Here is a 17,390-nt window from a genome sequence, read left to right on the forward strand (position 1 = left end):
TTTACTTGCTGATTAGGGAGACGATTGTTTTGCCCACATCACATTATAGGACTCTTAACACCTTCTCTGGGATCCTAGTTATGGAGTACATACAGCACAACTATGGAATTGATCTAGTATCGAGAACACTATATCCATCAAGACAAGGTTAAAAAAATTGAAATGAGAACATCAATTTTTCAAGAAATAAAAATTTCGTGTGTGCAAATAGAGTCTCAACAATATGAGTCTGGTAAAATTAGCTAATGGAGAATTAAAAAATATCTAATTATATTAAATTAAGGAAATTTTTATAATATAAATACTAGGTGTAAGGCAAGACGTACGTTTAATAAAAAATATAATAAAAAATTTCCTAAAAACAAACAAATAATTAACAATTGTTTGTGCGTGTGTTTTTTCTTATTTTTTTTTTTTTAAATAATTGTTTGTGTGTTTTAAAGGCCTTGATTTTGTGTCAAAACTCTTCGGCTGACCATGGAAATGGAGCCCTCTGCAGAGAAGCAACGGAGAGAACTGGAGAGAAGAGTACTGGAGAAGGTTGCTGTCGTCATCTCCGCAGTCAATGACGCCAGCCAAGTCGATCAAGTTGTTGTCGCTCTTTGTTCTCTCGCCGCTTCCCTCTTTCCTCTCGATACCAGTTCAATTTCAGGTTCCCCCCCTTGATTAATACTGCCGCTTTGCTTTTAGTTCAATGCTTGCTCAGTGTATCTGATTTCAAACTTTTGGCGAAATTTGTTTAATTCCATTGCGTATTAGCAGCATATAGTGTGATTTTTTTTTAGCTTATTGTTCTGTTTTTTTTTTTTTTTTGTAGGTTGTCTTGATGTGAAATTCCGACATGAGGTCCGTATGGATGTAAATTTTCCTAAGTTTATTTGTGGGGAATTTTCAGAACATTTGAAAAGAAACGATTTTGATTTGTTCTGAATCTTTTTGGTAGTTGTTGGCTGTGGAGTTTCCCAGTGAAGATGAGAGAACTGAATTGTGGAATATTTTCTACAAGGGCTCCGCATTTCGAGCATTTGCCAGATTTTTGTTGTTTGGTAAGTGTTCTTTTTTTAAATCTGTTTTTTTTTTATATCCTTGATAGTTTTTTTTTTCTTTTTTTGCTTTGTAAAGGGTAGGGTTGGTTTGCCCTATAACACCTTTCGTGGCTTTATTATGGCATTATACTTTCATTTTATAACGCATTCTGAACCCTGCTGCTGTTTATTCTCTTTTGTATCTTTATGCTCATGGTTGTATGTGTGATACCCCTGTCCCACGATGGAAAAATCAAGGATTTAGGGTTAATCATTTTGGTAAAGCGAGGACGAATACGAAGTAGTTGCTATATGAGCTTATTGAGCAGTCGAGCAGGTGCGGGCAAGGGCCCGGGGCGTGACAGTATGGATAGATCAATGCATTGTCATATGAACGAGCTTAGGTGTATTTAGCAATTGAGAGCAAGCATATGCATGGTTTTACCATTTATATGAAATCATTGGAAAATTTTAACTGCCTTAATAAACATGTTGCATGCATAGTAAAATTTTATCTCGCTCGGCTAGTACAACAAGGCTTTTCATTTCCAATGCAGAAGAATTCTTATATTTCTTTAATTCGATATATACTTGTACATATATTTATAGATGAACTAAAATACATTGCTCATGCTTCGGTGCTTGAGTAGTTTCCAATTTTCTGACTGGAAATTTAACCCATCGATCAAACTGCCTTGTCTGTTGTAAAGTTTGAATTTGCTCAACCTGTATTACTTCAATTCTTGATTTCTTCTATACTTCATTTTTCCCTATGATGTGGCTTTAGTTGATCTCTAAAAGATATTGTGATTTCATAAAGATGTCGCTTCCAATTGGCTGGCATGCTTCCCAACTTCTGCAAAGAAACAGTCATATGATGTGTTTTTCATTAACGGCTGTGCTGCTGAGATTGTTTATGAGGTGGTTCCTTGTCTACAGCAGATTGGAAGTGGTAGTCATGATTCAAATGCTGTGTGCTCAAATGCTGAGAGGTAACCAGTAGAAAATTTATTTAATCACAATCTTTCTCATTTTTTGATGTTATCATTTATTCACATCTTATTGTGTTTTGCCTGTTGCTTTTCATTCATGCTTGTCTTAGCTTAAAATCATCAAATAAAGTTTTATAAGAACTTTGTTCTATAATTCTGTTTTATATGAGACTAATCCATACATATGAGAATGGAGTCATTGATTTTTCACAGATATCTAATTCTGTCAATTAATTTTGAGTTATCCAAACAAAAAAAAAATTGTTGATTGAGGAAATTTTAGATTAAGGTTGGCCTTGTTTTGATATTTGTATAATGTCTTCTGTGGTATGTATGATTGATATACTCACTCTCTTCAGCAATTTCATTTGGCGGTTCATAGAGTGAGTGATTAAGCTCCAAAGTCCATCATTGATTTTATGTGGATTTTGGGCTGCTGATTTAGTTGAAACTAATTACTCAGTTTCTAATGCTGAGCATTTCTTATTGGATTTGGCTTTATACTGTGTTGCATAGGGTTTTCAGTATTTACTGGTATGCTATGGTTTGCAACCTTTGATTTGTGAGACATAAATCGGTATTTTTCTCTCTGTTTGTTTAGGAGGGCTGAACTGCGATTTTGGTCATAAAGAAAGTTGTACCTTTTGAATAACAAATCAAGGACGAATATTGTAATATCTAAAAGAGCAATTATGTCAGGGCTTTTGTTTCACCTTGTTTGTATATTAGCTTCCAGTTAAGTATGTCTTACATGTGTAGATTACACCACGCTACTTGTTTGTATTCCTTCACAAGTATGTTTAGGTGATGGAATTCTCTCTAGAAAGCATATACAGATATTCTTGCTCACATTTTGTGAAATAGATTGCTTGTCCTTTGCTTGCTGGAGAATAATGGGGTGCTTCAGATGGTTAGAGATTTCTGTGGTGGTTGTCAATGTGAAGATCTTGGCCAAGAACAACTCAAGCAGGTTATTTCCAGGGTCTCACAGCTAATTACATCTATTCCTGATAAAGCAAGACAAGGAGCCCCGACTTCACTTTCACCTCGGTATCCTCGACACTTTAAGACAACTTCATGTTTGTTTATGCACAAAATACGGTCCTGTGTTCATATGGACTGAAGTTTGCCTTCATGAATAGGGATTTTGTGATATTGTTTCAAATGAAGCACATGGAACATGTGTCTGCATTGTGCAGCATCACCTGTAATTGAGGATCACTTTAGACCTTTGATTTTGTCCACAAGGGAGAATCACTTAATTGTTAGAAAGAAGCATGAGAACACCCGAATGTGTTTACATAACTCTTGATTATTTACTTCCCATTGCAATGCTCGTTAAACTTTGAGTGGTGGAACACCAATAAAAATACAAATGTTAGACTTCTTAAATGGATTATTTTGTATCTTTATGATCATATAGTAACTTATCCATGCTCCTCTTGCTCTGTTTTTATCCTTAACTCGATATTCCAGCTTGTTCTTCAAAAGAATCACAACTCAGCTTTTCCACGGAATGATGGAGTGGGATGATAAGTTGGTTGAGGAGTCATCTTTTGCATATGAAAACCAGAAGAATAGTGGTATTCTTTTTGTTGGAGAAGCAATTTCCCGTATTTGTCGTCGAGGGTATACTGGTATTTTGAAATTCCTAGATCCTGAAGTTAACAATCTGTAATGCTTGTGCTCATTAAATAGCTAGCTTTTACACTTTTCAGGTGAACTATTGCGTGATGTGATTCCATTGATCCTTGGAAATATTTGCAACGTCTTAAAATCAAGCTCTGGGGTGGCTGTCGATGAAATTTTTATGTCACAACCAGGTGTGCGTTTCTGGTTGAAACTCATGGAGGCAGTGAATGATTCCCATTCTGTTGAAAGAATAGCTGAAGAACTCTTGCATCAACTAGCTGTTCAAAATGTCAACGATGTTGAGGGTTATTGGTTTTTGTGGATACTTTTTGGTCGCCTCTATAAGCGCCAACCTTCAGTTAGGTAATATTGTAATAAAGATTTACATGACACTGTTATACTAACTTCAAGGAACCAAAGAAAGATAAATTACTAATCTCTGTTAACATTACTCTTACAAAACCTTAATGAAAGTTGGATTATCAATCAATAAGAAACAAGTTTTACTTTCTCTATGTGCAAGGGCATACTTTAGATCAATCGTACCGCTCAAGATTCTATGATTTATTCAAATAGAAGTAGTTTTAATTTTTTCCATGACTCGTGATTTCTGCTTATCCATGAAGATGTGATTGATTATATTTCTACCTTTTGCTGCTCTCAGGTTTGCTTTTCGAGAGAAATTCTTACTCTGGAAAGTGTTTCCTACCTGTTGCTTAAGATGGATTCTTCATTTTGCGGTACTTGAATGCAACCCTGACGATGCTTTATCGGTAAAATCTCTTAATACTCGGGGTCTCTCAGAGACAGTGCAGCGCCTTGTCGCAGCATGGTCAAGAAGCGAGTTTGTGCAATCAACCCCAATTGAGCGACAAGTGTGTATCCTTGTAATACGTTATTGAGTACTAACCAAAGGGTTGATAGTTGTGGAGTTTACGATTTGTAAAAACTGACTTCTGCATAGAATCAGCCACTCTTATCTTCAGTTCAAGACCCACTTTGATAGTTTGATTATTGATTGCACGTGCTTCAGTGCCATTATCATCTAAACAATGTTAAACAGTACTTTTTATTTCCTGTCATGGCATTGTTCATATGATTTCCTTGACATGAGATACAGATGTAACTGCTGCGTTAGGCCTTTGCCTGGAGAAGATGAGTAAAGAAGATCTAGATGCTACAAAGGATGCACTGCCATCAATTCTACAGGGGATCAGTCGTAGGTTTTGGATTTTTTCTCACAATTGAAATGCTTGTAAAATTGGTAACCTATAGTGATCCTACCAAAATTCATGTTGCTGACAGGTAGGCTAGAGAGCCCTGAGTATTTGGTTCGTAAAATGGCAAGCGGTATTGCTTTTGTATTTTCTAAGGTCATAGACCCCAAAAATCCTTTGTATCTTGATGATAGTTGCCATGAGGAGACAATAGATTGGGAGTTTGGGAAAACAAACCCAATCAACGGGCCTCCAACAGCAACAATGCTCAAAGTGAATGAAAATTCTGATAGAGAAATTCCTCGTGCTATGATCCCTGGAAAAGAAATTCAAAAGAATGAAGATAATGGGATCAGTAAAGACTCAACAGCTATAAAGAAAAATGTGCAATTTGATTTAGTTGATCCTGATGAAATAATTGATCCGGCAACTTTAAATAATGATTCAGCCTTTGATGAAGATGGCAGTGTCAATGGAAGTGAGGATTCTGGTACCTCAAATGAGTCTTTGAAACCATATGACTTAACAGATGATGACACTGATTTGACAAGAAAGTTCTCGCAGTTGGCTGATGTGATCGCAGCATTAAGAAAATCAGATGATGCAGAGGGTGTAAGTTCAAGGATATTTGCAACATCCTGACGTCCTTTATGTCTTCAGTACATAACTATATGGTTTTCTGTCGGCAGATAAATTGGGTTGTGCTGTTAGTTATCACACAAGAAATACAAAGTATTTCATCGTGTGTTACTACTGTCTTTTATTTTGTACTAATGCTCACTCCCGGATACATCCGATCTGGTTTAAAATTTGCAAAAGTTTGATGTGTATTATTCCATGTATCATATATCTAATTATTTATGTGGTTGATCGCGAAGTGCTCCATAAGCACATTCCTTAATGATGAATGTTTACCCATATGCAGGTAGAGAAGGCCCTTGATGTTGCTGAGAAGCTGGTTCGAGCATCACCAGACGAGCTAAAATATATGGCTGGTGATTTGGCTAGGACGCTTCTAATGGTCCGTTGCTCTGACTTGACTGTGGAAGGAGAAGAAGAATCAGCTGAAGAAAAAAGACAAAGGGCACTGGTAGCATTGATTGTCACCTGTCCTCATGAATCTCTTGATAGTCTTAACAAGCTGCTGTATTCACCTAACGTAGACATCGGTCAGCGGATAATCATCTTGGATGTCATGACAGATGCCGCGCAGGAGCTTGCAAGTGCAAGAATCCTGAAATCTGAGAAACCGAAGTCCCTCATAACACAAACTTCAGATCAACCATGGTATGTACCAAGAAATGGAGGTCCTCCAAACGCAGGGTCCTGGAAGGAAATTCCATCAGCAGGAACTCCATTGAACTGGTCTTACTCGTATGAAAGAGAACTTCCATCCAAAGCAGGGCAGATCAAGAGGGGGAAGACCCGCCGCTGGAGCCTTCGGTCAGCAGTTCAAGATAACCAGACAGAACAGTTGCAGAACAGGTTTCCACAATATGCTGTTGCATTTATGCTTCCAGCCATGCAGGGGTTTGACAAAAAGAGGCATGGTGTTGATTTATTGGGGAGGGATTTTATTGTCTTGGGGAAACTCATCCACATGCTTGGGGTATGTATGAAGTGTGCAGCAATGCACCCAGAAGCTTCTGTTTTGGCATCCCCTCTTTTGGATATGTTACGATCCAGGTATTGACATTTAACAAATGCCACGAGTGTGGAGGCTTGACTACCAATTAACTTGTGTTTATTTGGGTAGAAATCTTATTTTCTGCACTATTACTATTATTTAAAAAAAATGGCAATCTCATATGTTATCAAATGATTTAAATCAACAATTTTTTAGGTGGATCCTCATGATTCAGATATTTGGCTTACTTTAAAACAGGGAGGTATCCCATCATGCAGAATCGTATGTGAGGAGATCTGTCCTTTTTACTGCTTCATGTGTGTTGTTGGCCCTGCATCCATCATTTGTTGCATCTGCTCTGGTTGATGGAAATATTGAGATCTCTGAAGGGCTTGAGTGGGTTCGCACATGGGCAGTGCAGGTGGCTGAATCTGACACAGACAAAGAATGCTACACGGTAGGTATGCGAATAAGTCCATTTAGATAGAAGCTAAAGTTGCAAGAAAATGTTGTATTTGATTCTTCTAATGGATTTTCTTGAAGCTTGTTTGGGATCCATTTTCATCCCACTATCCCTGTCAGGTTGTCTACTTATTTGCTTTCTTATACCTCCAATCTCTTACACGGTCAACCTAGTTTACTAGGATCTTATCTGAATGTGTCAACCTAGTTTACCAGGATCTTATCTGAATGTGGATGCCTGAATTGGATTTTTTTCGTTTCTTTGGATACAGTGTATATAATCATATTTTTCGCTTTAAAATGCAGCTCGCTATGGCATGTCTGCAACTCCATGCAGAGATGGCACTGCAAGCTTCTCGAGCTCTTGAATCCTCAAAAGATACATCAAAACCGAAGAGCATTAGTATATTCCCTACTTCATCAAATGGATCGATCAAACTCCCTTTTTAGATTCCGGATATCAGTGTATTTGCCATTCCTGTACATTCTTTTCAGATGTAGCCATTTAATCTTTAAAGAGACTTAATAGATGCAGCCATGTTATCCTTTTCTTTTTTCCATGCGTGTATGTGCTTGCCCTCTTCTGTTTATTAAATACAGATACCGTGGTGCAGTTCCAATGATACAGAATGGAAGAAGCATGACGAAAAGTAAGATGTATTGTGTGTATTTTGAGTTTATATTCAGCATTCAATCGAGTTGTTGTGGGTGGCATTATGAGATCTGTGTGATTTAAGGATTTATTGATTTGAGAACACATTAGATGCATGTGTCATGACTTTGGTTTTATATTATATTTTACCCTAGTACCCTGCTATACATGGTCTATACTTCTTAAATCATACTTCAAGGTATATTAAAACTGCTTTAAGAAGAGTAATATTTCAGTCCTCGGTCCTAGTTTCCGAGTGCGTGTCAATTGAAGTTTATGAAGTTTGGCTTCGGACGACGGTTAAAGGGTGGGTAGTGATTGTTTCTACTTATTTTTGGAATGGAATGGTTTTGGGGGATTTGGATGCGGGAATCAACAGCTGGGGGATGGTTGTATGAACCAGAAATCACGAGTTGGATTGTGCCTTTTTTATTTTGCACTGTGAGTCTTTGATCAACCTTTATTGGATGGAAAGTTCAAAAAACCTAGATGTGTGAGTGTGACACTAAAATGCACGGTATTGTATTGGCTACAAAAGACTTGTCTTATTTTGAGATTATGATTGTAGTTCATATATCTAATGGAAAGATGCGATGTCTTTTGCCTTTGCTTATGTTCCTTTTCTTTTCAGGGCACTTGTAGTGATGGACATGTGCCGCTGGACTCATTGGTTGGGACTTGGGAGCACCTCAATGAATTTTGAAGTTTATTTTTTTAAGAGTACAAGTACAAGATTACAAGTAATCACTTACAACAAAGTAATAAAACTGCCCGCATAACCGACGGGACTTGAGCATTGACATGAGTCAATTTTACGTGTTTTTATTGCATGATTTCGGTGTGTTTGCATTAGTTTCGCTTTATTTTGTTTGTATTAAAGTTAGTTTATTTGCATTTAGTGTTTTCTCATGCATATTGTTCACTCCTCTTGCATTTATGGTTGATGTGGCAGGAAAACAAGAAAAATCACATCTGCTGGGCAAAACCGGTGCGCTCGGGCCGTCAAATCTTGCAGCCCGAGCATAGCATTAGAGAAAAGAAAAGAAAAAGGCAGAGAGGGGTGCGCTCGGGCGGTCAAATCGTCAGCCCGAGCGCGGCCTCGAGGAAAAGAAACAGAACAGAGGCAGAGTTCCATGCGCCCGAGCCGTCAAATTCTACCGCATGGGCGCTCTCGCGTATTTGGAAATTTTATTTTCTCGGTTGTTGTACATGGAAAGAACTCTTGGGCACTATAAATAGATAAATTTTGGACGTTTTTAAGGGTTCGAAAAGGCAGAAGATTCAGAGGTGGCGGCTTGTGGAGATTGTAGTCTTTCTTCTTCTCGTTTTGAGTCTTTCTTCTTCCAAACTTTAATATTTGATGTTGAAAATCTTTGTTAGATTGATTTTTATTATGAGTTCAAGTAGCTGAGCTTTATTTTGTTGGAATCTAGAGGATCCTACTCCCGAAACACTTTTGTGTGATTGAATATTTTGGACGAATTGAGTTTGCTTTATATTATTATTTAATTTTGTCATGGTTTTATTCAGTGTTTTCATAATCGGATCGGTGATCGAACCGGTTTACTTAAAAAAATGGTCCAATCGGTCGGACCGTTTTAACCGGACGGTCGAACCGGAAAACCGTTTATATAATTTAATATAATAAATAATATATTTTGAAATTTTAAAAACTCAAAAATTATATAAATAGATATAAAATATATATTTAACATAGTTTAAAAGCTAAATAAATATGTAAATATATTTAAAATATCAATTATAGTTATAAATTATTTAAATAATAAATTATTTATTATTTTTTTAAAAACCAATAATTATTTTAAAAAATTTTAAATGAAGTATAATTTCAAATAATAATGTATTTATATATAAAAATATTAAATCTAAGGTTTAAAAATAAAAAAAATTAATTTTCAAAATAAAAAAATAAAAAAAATTCGAAAAACCGGTTGAACCGGTTTTCCGGTTCTTGGCCGGTCCAACCGGTTCTTGACCGGTTTTGACCGGTTCTGACCGGTTGGACCGGTTTTCCGGTTTTTGGGGTCGGGTCGGATCGGACCGGTCCGGTGACCGGTTCTCGGTCGAACCGGTCGAACCGGCCGGTCCAATCCGGTTCCGGAAACACTGGTTTTATTATTATATATGTTGAGGAATAGCTAACTTTAACATAGTTTCGTATGTTGTGAATTATTATCGAGAGATAAATTCATGATTAGGACGAGGGACATGATCCATGGACTTAAAATATGCATAGAGATATGATATTTAGTACATGCTGATAACCATAGACCACCAGGTTGAAAGTTATGGGAATTCAAAGAGCGCAAGGCAATCGGTAATGATAAATAATTAGAGAGATTTGATTATTTTGTTAAATTGAATTAGGTTGGCATAACTTGAGAGAGAGTGTCGTCATATTAGGAATTTCTGTCAAACATAAGTGTATAAAAGTAAATTTCAATCGTCCAATTCAATTAGGGGGAGGTGAACCGAAATTCCAACATATTTCTTTATTACTATTCCTTGTTAAAAACTATCTTTTGTTCTTTTAATTTAAGTGGTTTGAAGTTATTTTTTTTAGTTTATAATCTTAGCTAAAATTATTCTCAAAATTTCATTACTTTGGATAGAGAAATAAGATAAACAATTTATTGTTAAAATAGTCCCTGAGGACGATACTCGTACTTAGTACACTTTACTATAATTTGATTCGTGCACTTGCGATAGTTTCGAGCGAAAGTGAGGAATAATTATATTAATTTGAAGTGTTAGTATTTGCTCGATCAAGTTTTTGGCACCGTTGCCGAGGACTATAAATTACTTTAATTTGTTTTATTTACATTTCTCTATTCCAATTTTAATCATTATTTTCATCTGTGAACTGCGGGATACTCTTGCAGTGCATGCAACATCCATTTGATCCGGAACTCATCCCTATTGATCCTGAAATCGAAAGAACCTTTCGCAGGAGACGAAGGCAACAGAGAGAAGCAATGGCATAAGAGGAACAACAAATGTTGAATGGTGGAGATGCCGAGAATAACACACCATCTGTTTATAGATCCATGATGGATAGCGCCTTGCCATCCATTGAGGATGTTAGACCGAGCATCATCAGGCCAACAATAGCAGCAAACCATTTTGAGATAAAGCCAGCTATCATTCAAATGATTCAGAACTCAGTCCAATTTGGTGGCACATCAATTGACGACCCGAACACTCATATCGCAAATTTCCTAGAAATTTGTGACACTTTCAAGCAACAGGGAGTTTCTGATGATGCTATTCGTTTACGCTTATTCCATTTTTCACTAAGAGATAAAGCAAAAGCATGGCTAACAAATCTACCTGCAGGCCTTCCTCGCCAAATACTTCCCTCTGTCAAAGTCAATGAAGTTGAGAACAGATATCATTACGTTTGCCCAAGGCGAACAAGAATCACTCTACGAGGCATGGGAATGCTATAAGTAGTTGTTAAGGAGATGCCCACACCACAAATTACCCGACTGGCTTGTGGTACAAATTTTTTTCTATGGCCTTCCTCATGCTAATCGCACTATGTTAGATGCAGCTGCAGCTGGAAATCTGTTAAGAAAATCACCAGAAGAAGGATGTGAGTTGATTGAAGAGATGGCATCTAGCAGTTATCACCCTCAGTCTGAGAGGAATATTATGCGAAAGTCTGCAGGAATGCATCAAGTAGACACATTTACTTTAATGGCAGCTCAACTTGAGATAATGAATAAGAAGATTGATGAGCTAAGTTTGGGGAATTCTGCAATGCGTATTCAAGAAGTGTGGTGCGAAAAATGTGGTGCTGAACATTTTACTAAAGACTGTCAAACTGGAAATCCACACTATCAGCCAGAGGGAGTTATGACTAACCATGTAGGAAATCAAAATCGCCCTAGGAATGATCCTTTCTCGAATACATATAATCCAGGGTGGAAAAAACATCCAAATTTTTCATGGGGAGGACAGAACAACATGCAGTATGGAAATCAAAATTAGGGAAAACAACCTCAGGAAGAGAAATCGAGCATGGAGCAGATGATGAAAAATTTCATATCATCCACTGAGACCAGAATGCATAATCAGGATGCTTCAATAAAGAATTTAGAGAATCAGATTGGGCAGTTGGCTAAAGCGATGGCTAGTAGAGATCATGGTACTTTACCAAGTGACACTGAAAAGAACCCAAAAGCGCAGGTGAAAGCAATCGAATTGAGAAGTGGAAAGAAAGTGGAGACTGAGCAACAGGAACCACAAAAGACAGATTTCGTCATTGTACCGGAAAAATCAGCAGGTAAGTCTTCTAATTCTACACCTCCACCCACATCACAGTCAAATTTTGTTATTCCACACCTTTCCCTGCAGCTCTTAAGAAGGCCAAGTTAGATGCTCAGTTTTCCAAATTCTTGGAGGTATTCAAGAAATTGAATATCAACATTCCATTCGTCAACGCATTGATGCAAATGCCTAGCTATGCTAAGTTCTTGAAGGAGATTCTCTCCAACAAGAGGAAATTGGAGGAACATGCGTTGGTCAGCTTAACAGAAAATTGCTCTGCACTGGTTCAGAACAAGATTCCACCAAAGCAAAAAGATCCAGGGAGTTTCTCTATCCCTTGCATGATTAGTGATGTGAATTTTCAAAAAGCTTTGTGTGATTTAGGTGCTAGCATAAATCTAATGTCATATTCTGTTTTCAGGAAACTGGGTTTGGGGGAGCCAAAACCCACCAGGATGTCGTTGCAGTTGGCTGACAGGTCTATCAAATATTCAAGAGGAATAATAGAGGATGTACTGGTGAAAGTAGACAAATTCATCTTCCCGGTGGATTTTGTAGTACTCGATATGGAATAAGATTTGGATATGTCAATTATTCTGGGAAGACCTTTCCTGGAAACAGGAAAAACACTCATAGATGTCCAAAAGGGAGAATTACTACTGAGAGTTGGAGAAGAGAAGATTTTTTTTTATGTTTTTAATGCACTCAAATGTTCACAACTTGATGAAGAATGTTTCCAAATAGATGTTGTTGACTCACTTGTATACAATTATGTGCATGAGACATTCTAGGAACCTTTAGAAGCTGCACTTGCATCTCCTTCCCATGAGGACGAAATCCATATAGGAAAAGAAGAGATGACTGCATTCTTGAACGATAATCAGCCATGGCGAAAAGGTGGCAAGCTTAGACTTGAAGATCTAGGTGACCGAAAGGATTTAGTCCTCCAGAAACCAAGCCTTGAGGAACCACTGACTGTTGAATTGAAACCACTACCAACTCATTTGAAATATGTATTTCTTGGTGATAATAACAACTTACCTGTCATAATTTCTTCTTCTTTGACAGGTACCATGGAAGCCAAACTACTGGATTTTCTCAAAAATCACAAGAGTGTGTTCGCCTGGAAGGTAACAGATATCAAAGGGATCAATCCATCCATCTGCATGCACAAGATCCTAATGGAAGAGAACATCAACCCTCTGGTCCAGCCACAGAGAAGATTGAATCCCGAAATGCAAGAGGTAGTGAAGGCCGAAACGATTAAAATTCTAGATGCAGGTATTATTTATCCAATATCTGATAGTGCATAGGTGAGTCCTGTTCAGTGTGTGCCGAAAAAGGGGGTATAACTGTGATCCAAAATGAGCAGAATGAATTAATACCTACTAGGACAGTTACTGGTTGGCGTGTGTGCATAGATTACAGGAAATTAAATGACGCAACCCGTAAATACCACTTTCCTCTCCCCTTCATTGACCAAATGCTAGAAAAACTTGCTGGGTATGAATTTTATTGTTTTTTAGATGGGTACTCAGGGTATAATCAGATTTCAATTGCACCTGAAGATCAGGATAAGACCACTTTCACTTGCCCATATGGTACGTTTGCTTATAGATGTATGCTTTTTTGGTCTTTGTAATGCTCCTGCAACCTTTCAGATATGCATGACTTCAATCTTTCATGATATGGTTGAAAATCTTTTAGAAATATTTATGGATGATTTTTCAATCTTTGGTCAATATTTTGATTCATGTCTGAATAACTTGAATATTGTTTTGGTGAGATGCGAGGAAACAAATTTGGTGCTAAACTGGGAGAAAGGTCATTTCATGGTAAAATAAGGAATTGTGTTAGGGCATCAAATTTCTGAACAGGGAATCGAGGTGGACAAGGCCAAGGTACAAGTTATTCAAAATTTGCCTCCACCGACGACAATTAAGGGAGTCAGAAGTTTTCTAGGTCATGCAGGGTTTTATCGTCGGTTTATCCAAGTTTTCAAAAATTGCAAAACCTTTTTCTTCCTTATTAATGAAAGATGCACCATTTGACTTTGACTCACATTGTTTGCAAGCGTTAGAGACCCTGAGAGAGATATTGGTAACTGCACCAGTGCTTACATCACCTAATTGGGATCTTCCCTTTGAGGTCATGTGTGATGCGAGCGACTCGGCGGTTGGCGCTGTACTTGGCCAAAGAATAGACAAGGTATTTCGTACTATCTACTATGCTAGCAAAACCTTGAATGAAGCTCAATTGAATTATACTACCACTGAAAAGGAATTGCTAGCTGTAATTTTTGCTCTTGACAAGTTTCATTCATACCTTGTGCTCTCCAAAGTCACTGTATACACTGATTAGGTGGATCCTGCTCTTACAAGAATTTTATTTAGAGATAAAGGATAAGAAAGGGGTAGAAAATGTTGTAGCTGACCACTTGTCTAGATTAGAATGTGTTCCTGATTGCTCACAGAATAATACTGAGGAAATATATGATTGGTTTCCAGATGAAAAATTGTTTGCAATAGAAAATTCTCCTTGGTATGCAAATTTTGAAAATTACTTAGTCACAGGCACACTTCCACATAACTTGTCTTTTCATCAAAAGAAAAAGTTTCTGTAGTGACCCACACCGTGATCATCTACTAATCAGAACTTAATCATGTAATTAATTAATAAAATAATCTTAATCAGAGTAACTGCGGAATTAGAGTAAGTCAAATACCAGGTAAGCAAAACCTAGTGGTCAATCCCGCTATCCAGCCTTGGTCACCACCTAACCTCCCTGTCTCCGGGAGAACTACCTGTATCTGCCCCATGGAATTGGGCATCCAGCCAACAGAAAATAACCGGAAGTGAGCCTAACATGCTCAGTATGAGAGTATGAGTATACGGTGTTATGTGTGCATGTATGCAAGTGAACTGGGTACCAAGACTCTCAGGTCAAGAAACAAGCTCATAGACCGGGCCCAGGGTATATAGCACGCTGCGCCGTCGCATCAGGAGGTGGCTCATATACCCAGTGGATAATGGTGACCTGATACTAGTACATGTGTCCAACCAAAAAGGTGACCTGACACAAGATTTACGTATCCAAACATCCACAAACTCGTAGGGTGAGCGCCCTACTACAGGATACCTCTAAGGTAAAAGCTCAATATGCTCATGTATGCAACATACAGTCATGACATGCTGTATATAAAGGCATATAAAACATGCAATCACATAATCCATGCAAACACATAATACATGCATACTCAATCTGGATATCTCAAATAATACTTTCGTACCTTTCTAAGGCAGATCCTAGAAGCTTCCATCTAGGTCCAAGCCTACCATGCAACACTACAACATAAATAACCATGTATTACCTAGCATGCCAAACATCACCTACTAGGCTCTAAAAGCCTTAATTAAATTATAGCATACTCCCTATTTACTATAGGGAACCAAAGTCATACCTTCGTCCGTCGTCAGCCCGCTGATGTCGCATACCCCAAAGTCTGGGCATAGCTTAGCTACGACTCTTGGATGCCTCGCCAGAGCTCTGCCGCCTGGCTGCTACTGCGGACCACTGTCCGCTATAAAAAAATACTATTTCCTATTCCAACTCTTAAAGAAAGAGTCCCGAAGCCCTTAAAATAGAGCCATTACCGGGAGAGGAGAGGAAATTTGCACTTCAAAATGAGGGATTCGGACCCCTATTTATAGGCCACGATCGGAAGCTCCGATCGGTGCATGTTTGCCACGTTTTGGACGGCCGAGATCGGAAGCTCCGATCGCAGGATCGGAAGCTCCGATCTCCTGCATCTGGCCACGTGTTTCAATCTCCTTGACACCTGTTTCTGGTTGAGATCGGAAGCTCCTATCTCGGATCGGAAGCTCCGATCTGTCCGGAAGCTCCGAACTGTTTCTCATGCTTTCGAACTGGTTTTGGTCCTCTGGGACCCCCGGGACCTACCCCACCATTTTCGGACGTTCTGGATCTGATTTGCCACTTATTTTAACCAAATAAGGACTCCTTAAACATGTTTTGACACTTTTAAAATTATATGTCATTTTCTAACATGTTTAAAAATCACTTAATCTTGTAAAAATGGAACCGGGCTACTACATTCTCCCCCTACTTAAGATATTTCATCCTCGAACAATCTTAAGTACTGAATGCAGTAAAATATTGAATAAACATCTTTTATTCAAACTGATTCATTTTACAAGTTACAACAATTCAAAATCGCTCTGGATAATCTGTACGCATACGACTCTCAAGTTCCCAAGTGGCCTCCTTAGTGCCTCGGCGCTGCCACTGAACTAGAACAAGAGGAATGGTCTTGTTGCATAACACCTTATCCTTGTGACCTATGATACGCAAAGGTCTCTCCACATATGTCAAATCTGAGTCCAACTGTACCTCAGACGCCTGTAAGATATGAGACTCATCCGTCACATACCGTCGTAACAGTGAAACATGGAACACGTCTTGGATACTTAGACAAATACGGGGGTAAAGCCAACCTGTAAACCAGATCTCCAACACTTTCCAATATTTCAAATGGACCAATAAACCTAGGAGATAGCTTAACCAAATCTCAAAATCCTGCGAAATGGTGAGACTTTCAGGAATACTTTCTCACCCACCTCAAACTGTAAAGGTATGCGCTTGACATTCGCATAGCTAGCTTGTCGATCCTGCGCAACCTTAATTCTCTTCTTGAATTGTCCAACAATATCAACAGCTTTCTGGACTAACTCTGGTCCCTCAACCTGTCGCTCCCCCACTTCCTCCCAGAATAGTGGAGTACGACATCATCGCCCATACAAGGCCTCAAACAGAGCCTTCCCAATACTTCGATGGTAACTGTTGTTGTACGCGAACTCAATCAATGACAACAGATCTTTCCATGTTGGACCAAAATCCATAGAACATGCTCGCAACATGTCTTCAAGAGTATGAATCGTGCGCTCTGACTTTTCGTCAGTCTCTGGGTGATATGTTGTACTCAAACTAAGAGTAGTACCTATAGCGCGCTGAAGACTCCCCCAGAACCTGGAAGTAAACCTGGGATCTCGATCGCTGACTATGCTCACAGGCACTCCGTGCAATCGAACAATATCCTGGATGTACAATCGTGCCATCCTATCAAAACTGAAGTCTCGGTTATAAGGAATGAAATGTGCAGACCACAACCCAGATAGCATCACAATTCCTCGAGCTCACCGGTAAATGGGTCACGAAGTCCATCATGATCAACTCCCATTTCCACTCAGGAATGGATAAACTGTGAAGCAATCCTCCAAGTTGTCAGTGTTCTGCCTTGACCTACTCATACACCAAATATATAGAAACATACTAATATACATTTTTCTTCATTCCTTTTCACCAGAAAGAACCTCAGATGCAAATATTTCTACACCGAAAGGATTCACATACTTTATGACTAACACTTGTCATAACACCTGTGACAACGTCGTTGTCCACAATTCTTGATT

The 17,390-nt window shown here is 38.4% G+C and overlaps 2 protein-coding genes across 13 annotated transcripts; both read left to right on the forward strand.

Annotated features, from left to right (window-relative positions):
- Nucleotides 1-474: 474 nt before the first annotated feature.
- On the forward strand, nucleotides 475-9,111 carry LOC140877715 (uncharacterized). Of its 12 annotated transcripts, XM_073281275.1 has the most exons (16): nucleotides 475-652; nucleotides 818-846; nucleotides 944-1,046; nucleotides 1,846-2,017; nucleotides 2,882-3,067; nucleotides 3,494-3,654; nucleotides 3,736-4,012; nucleotides 4,314-4,528; nucleotides 4,770-4,868; nucleotides 4,955-5,478; nucleotides 5,792-6,552; nucleotides 6,752-6,950; nucleotides 7,262-7,420; nucleotides 7,570-7,605; nucleotides 8,239-8,445; nucleotides 8,560-9,111. In XM_073281275.1, exons 1-13 carry the CDS (start codon nucleotides 478-480, stop codon nucleotides 7,403-7,405), a joined length of 3,045 nt encoding a protein of 1,014 aa, XP_073137376.1. In that variant the 5' UTR covers nucleotides 475-477; the 3' UTR covers nucleotides 7,406-7,420; nucleotides 7,570-7,605; nucleotides 8,239-8,445; nucleotides 8,560-9,111. The 12 variants fall into 12 exon arrangements, with proteins under 12 accessions (XP_073137376.1, XP_073137380.1, XP_073137381.1 ...); XM_073281279.1 differs by having other exon boundaries at nucleotides 6,752-6,954; nucleotides 7,262-7,605; XM_073281280.1 differs by having other exon boundaries at nucleotides 6,752-6,954; nucleotides 7,570-8,445.
- A 2,540-nt stretch (nucleotides 9,112-11,651) lies between these two features.
- Nucleotides 11,652-14,261, forward strand: LOC140877796 (uncharacterized). Its single transcript, XM_073281374.1, has 5 exons — nucleotides 11,652-11,916; nucleotides 11,988-12,418; nucleotides 12,692-13,181; nucleotides 13,427-13,501; nucleotides 13,939-14,261. The coding sequence occupies exons 1-5, from the start codon at nucleotides 11,652-11,654 to the stop codon at nucleotides 14,259-14,261; spliced, it is 1,584 nt and encodes a 527-aa protein (XP_073137475.1).
- The last annotated feature ends 3,129 nt before the right edge of the window (nucleotides 14,262-17,390 follow it).

The sequence above is a fragment of the Henckelia pumila genome, chromosome 2 (assembly GCF_033568475.1).
Source record: "Henckelia pumila isolate YLH828 chromosome 2, ASM3356847v2, whole genome shotgun sequence".
NCBI lineage: Eukaryota > Viridiplantae > Streptophyta > Magnoliopsida > Lamiales > Gesneriaceae > Henckelia > Henckelia pumila.